A 4864-nucleotide genomic window follows, 5' to 3' on the forward strand; every position below is an offset into this window, starting at 1 on the left:
CATAATTCGTGCGTTATGATACATGTTTCGATGATTGAGCCGTTAAGCGTGACAAAGCGATGGAATTGTTTTGCACAGAAATTCTGGTTCTAAAATTATGTTAGGGATTCTAGGGCGTAATAACATCTTGGAACGCAAAGTTATCGATGTGTCGATGAAAGTTAAGCGAGCTTTATCGAAGCACACGTTCGAGTCTTTGGGCGATTGCTAGGAATACGCGTAATGTTCTTTTCTGTGAGCTGAAAAGTCGAACGACTATAAAAGGCGTTTGTAGAGGATTTCAAAGCGGAAGAAGAAGCAATACAAATGTTTAGAATCAGAAATTATCTGTTTATATAGAGATCTGTTTGATGCAAGATCTAAAATCAATCAAATCGGATTGTACGGACGTATTTGTCTGTGTTAATCCTTTGACGTCGATACCAACGATGTATATAGCGAATGGCGGTTATCAGCAAAGATTATGAGCACGTAGGGAAGAACAGAACTGAACGCTTGCTGTTCCAATAATGACGATCCATAAAAGTCTGAACTCTAATAAAAAAACGCATGATAACGAATACAGCGCCTATTCTTTCGTATGTCTTCAATGAATATGTATAAGTTTGCTCGTAACAGAGTTGAAAAATGCCTGTAGCGTTCCAAGTTTGAACAACGTTTGTGTCGCGCGAAAGTTGAACAATATCTGAACCGCTTGAACGTTAACAAGTATCTTTTTCTGTGTTCGAGGTGTGAATGCCGCGAGTGTCATGACCAGCCTTTCACGTGCTCTTGGCGCGCCTTCTACTGGCAAAGATGGGACGCTACTTGAACTAACACGAGATGTTAGTTTTCCGAGAAGATCACGATATCTCTGCGGGTGAGGAAGTTCGGCAACTTGTACCGCTGTAATATAATTCCAAATTACCCTGCGGAAATACCGAGTTTACGACACGTCCCTGGCGATTGAGCGCGAGATGAAGCAAATTTCTATGTTATTGCTTAATAATTTATGATTCCAATTGAAAAATAAGCTTCTTCGCGACCATGCTATAAGCTTCACCGACGAAGACGTGCTTCCTTAGCGAGGCTCCTGACGAACAAGGAATGAAAACCATAGCGACTCGATTCGTCCGTAATTTTAACTGTTAATTTTCGCCTAATTAATAATTGTTCTAACTCCATCTAAAAAAGAAGAAAAAAAAAGTAATTGATGAATCCACGTATGCGTACATTGTTATAAAGAACGATATGATGTGTAAATAATTATAAGTTACAAAGAATAAAATAATAAATAATACGATGAAAATTGTATACCTGGAGAGCAACGAATATTTGGTTCTTTCAAATCTTAACTTCGCACGATCGTATAGAAGTTCGTCAACTTTAAACTCGGTTTTTCTTAGTCTGCAAACTAGCGGAGATAGAGCGACTAAAATAAACGAAAGATCCTTACCTTCCTCGCTCTTAGGTCTGCAATGTCATCCATAATATCCAACTGACGATTACGGACAAACAACGTCGGTATCACTCTTTCCATCGTAACGACCGAATTTCTTCGGCCATCTAGCTGAGGAGCTGGTCCTGATCCTTCTCCGTCACGATCGCTCATTCGTCTCATCTGTCGACACAAACATCAAGATAGTTTCGCTACGCGAGAACTGTCGTAGTGACGATCGAGCCTGGCGAAAGTCAAATTGACCAACTTCATCTTTGGACAATCTCATAATTTCGCAATTTCATCGTCCAAGTACACGATTGATTCTCACAAAACCTCTAGTTCCTTAGAGCTTAACGCCACGCTCATCTTTTCACTTTTATCGCATATTGTCTCACCACTTGCGATACTTGTAATTACTTTTCACTACTTTTCAATTTTGGAGTTGGTCAATGTGATTTCCGAATGGCTCGATTGACTATGCGAGTCTTGAATAAAGATGACAATTAAACTATTCAGATTAGTCATGTTGCTTCGTCAAACGATTTGAATTCAAGCAATTCGAAACCATTTTGTCAATGTGAACCTATTATTTTACCAATGTGAATCTGTAATTTTGCTTGAAATATCCTTCCAAGTTTTTATGATGATTCAGACTGGTCAAGTTACCTGAATCAAGCAACTAATTTCAAGTTACTTGAAACTATTTTGTTAACGTGTACAGTTGCTTGAATCAAGCAACTATTTTCAAGTAACTCGAAACTATTTTGTCAGTGTGAAACTATATAGACACTAGTTAATTCACATACACATGTATAATGTATAATGTATAAACAGAGCTATTTTTTCAGATCAGAAGGTACGATCAATCTTTTTCTTTAAATATATTATGCAAACGTTGGACAACGTCATGTTTTGTTAAGCTAACAGGATACACTAAAAATACATTATCAAGAAAGGGGATGTGGCCCGTAAGCAAGTATGTTCTTCGAGATATGACCATCAGACAGTACCTGTGATGCGGTTATCCCGGAAGTACATTGCGGAGTCGGTAGAGAGCGTTTCCTGACCTCTCGCCAGGGAGACAATAGATGAGGATTTAAGGGTGTCGAATCGGGATCCATGCAACGCGGAGGCGACTCGTTCCTTCGCCCTTCCTCTTCCTCTTCGCCCGATGTGCTTTCTTCTATGACGATTTGAGGCTCGCCATAGTTTGCCACATTCACATTCGGGCTGTACCATTGTCTTCTCATCTTGATTTAGAAAACTCTCACTTGAACATAAATAAAACGTTTCTTCGTTGAAACCGTATCATAGTGGAGAACGATCGAACAGTACAAAAGAATGAATAAAAATAAGTCACATTTTTATTAATTTTCTTTTGTATCTAAAAACAAATCTGATAGATTCAAAGATACAAGATCTTCCGATCTTCCTTTATTGCACGGACGAGCAGTTGAAGAAGCACGTGTTCCCCAGACGGATGGACAGAGAGTTACATTAGAGAGACATACAAGGTTATAGAATAGTTGTTTGAGATTGTGAAGACTGAAGATTTAAGATTTAAAGACTGAAGAAGAAAGGTCGGTAGCTCAGGACGTTCAGGTAAACATTCCACCAAAGACTTATAATTTCCCGTTTAGATAATCATCGTTATTGATTGTTATAGACGCATATTAATTGTTGTTCATTTTTATATTTTATCAAATCATTTCATAATAAAAAAAACTCGATTTTCAGACTTCAGAATCGATCTCTGAATTATCGCATTATTGAACCTTATAAATATAACACGAGTTAATAATTTAGTTGTGTGTGAAAAATTCAGTGCTTGTGAAAAATTCAGTGTGTGAAAAATTAAAAAAAACCCATACATGCGTCCTTAGTCCATGCCGAGCACTTACAGAAAACGCATATATATGTCCTTAGTCCACACCGATAGCTTTCGCCAGACACCTATATGCGCCCACAGCACTCAAAGGGTTAAAACACTGTTCTTTGTATCATTTCCCTATTTATAGTTGCGATATCGGGAATAACTTTAAACCGTTTTAAACGTCGTTTACTCGATTAACTCGCGCGTAACGATATTTGTCGTGGAATCTCGCAAAGAACGTAAAGCACACGTAACGATTCATCGATAAATCGATTAACGACGTTGTTACGATTATCACGAACACACCCGTTAACGATATTTTTTCCATTTTCAGGTTGTTCGCGAACGAAAGGGAATCGTCTCGAGAGAGAAAAATCGCTTATAAGTATTTGAGCACATCGAACTTTCAACGCTCGGTAAGTATTCGTAAAATCCTACAAAAGTATTACAGCCATCTCGATCGATCAATTCGATTAAAAACATTTTCGTTTTTAGAGAATTTATTCAACGGTAGTCGTTCGATGTACTAGGATGTCCGAGAAGTTTCTTTCGTTTCATAAACTGATAATAGATGAGCGACAATTTCTGTTTTATATCATTTTATCGAATTAGGTGCGATCCATTTCCTTATATCTCTATTATTATGTTCGTGCATAATTCGATAAACTAATATAAAAGAAAGGACATCGCGCGTCTATTATTTCTTTATAAAACGAACACAACATTAAGTTGCCCGAAAAGTGTCTTTCTTTCGCAAAAAGAATTTTTTACAACAGTGCACCTTCGTACAAACGTGAAAGTAAGTCTGTGAAATATCCCGGTGTTTATCTCAACAGAATAAAACGGATCGTACGTAATTCGACAAAATAATATAAAAGAAACAACGTGCGTCTATTATTTCCTCATAAAACGAGAGAAACTTTTCGGACAACCTAATAGTAGCGGTACAGCAAGAATAACCGTAATAATATAGAACGTTATACGTGATATAGTGATACCATATAACGTTATAAGTTATTACGTAATAGTATATAACGTTATGCGTTATTACGTAATAGTATATAACGTTATACGTTATATGGTAATAATATACAACGTTGTACGTGATATAGTGATACTATATAACGTTATACGTTATTACGTAGTAGTATATAACGTTATACGCTAATACGTAATAGTATATATCGTTTTACGTTATATCGTAATACTACATAACGTTATACGTTATATGGTAATAATAGACAACGTTATACGTGATATAGAAATACTATATAACGTTATACGTTATTACGTAATAGTATACAACGTCATGCGTTATTACGTAATAGTATATAACGTTTTACGTTATAGCGTAATACTATATGACGTTATACATTATTACGTAATAGTATATAACGTGATACGTTATTACGTAATAGTATATATCGTGATACGTTATATGGTAATAATATACAACGTTATACGTGATATAGTGATACCATATAACGTTATACGTTATTACGTAATGGTATATAACATTATACGTGATATGGTAATACTATATAACGTTATACGTTATTACGTCGTAGTAT

At 36.2% G+C, this 4864-nt stretch overlaps 1 protein-coding gene and 2 long non-coding RNA genes across 5 annotated transcripts in view; 2 read left to right on the forward strand and 1 right to left on the reverse strand.

The window, feature by feature from the left end:
- LOC126916895 (uncharacterized) overlaps positions 1-1293 on the forward strand; it is a 90660-nt gene extending 89367 nt beyond the window's left edge. Inside the window, exon 2 of the long non-coding RNA XR_007710808.1 lies at positions 1187-1293. This is a non-coding gene — a long non-coding RNA (uncharacterized LOC126916895). The remainder of the gene's footprint in view (positions 1-1186) is intronic.
- LOC126916886 (uncharacterized) overlaps positions 1-3005 on the reverse strand; it is a 93103-nt gene extending 90098 nt beyond the window's left edge. The window contains exons 1-3 of one of the 3 annotated variants that reach the window (XM_050723164.1): positions 2431-3005; positions 1436-1600; positions 310-1164 (exon numbers count right to left, since the gene is read on the reverse strand). In XM_050723164.1, coding sequence (XP_050579121.1) covers positions 1039-1164; positions 1436-1600; positions 2431-2670 — 531 coding nt within the window. In that variant the 5' untranslated portion in view covers positions 2671-3005 and the 3' untranslated portion in view covers positions 310-1038. Of the gene's footprint in view, positions 1-309; positions 1165-1435; positions 1601-2430 lie in introns of those variants that run through there. The other 2 variants (XM_050723165.1, XM_050723166.1) reach the window with 2 other exon arrangements.
- On the forward strand, positions 2881-3242 carry LOC126916896 (uncharacterized). The gene is made up of 2 exons (XR_007710809.1): positions 2881-3022; positions 3158-3242. It is a non-coding gene; the product is annotated as an uncharacterized LOC126916896 (long non-coding RNA).
- The last annotated feature ends 1622 nt before the right edge of the window (positions 3243-4864 follow it).

Source organism: Bombus affinis, chromosome 5 (genome assembly GCF_024516045.1).
Source record: "Bombus affinis isolate iyBomAffi1 chromosome 5, iyBomAffi1.2, whole genome shotgun sequence".
Classification (NCBI taxonomy): domain Eukaryota; kingdom Metazoa; phylum Arthropoda; class Insecta; order Hymenoptera; family Apidae; genus Bombus; species Bombus affinis.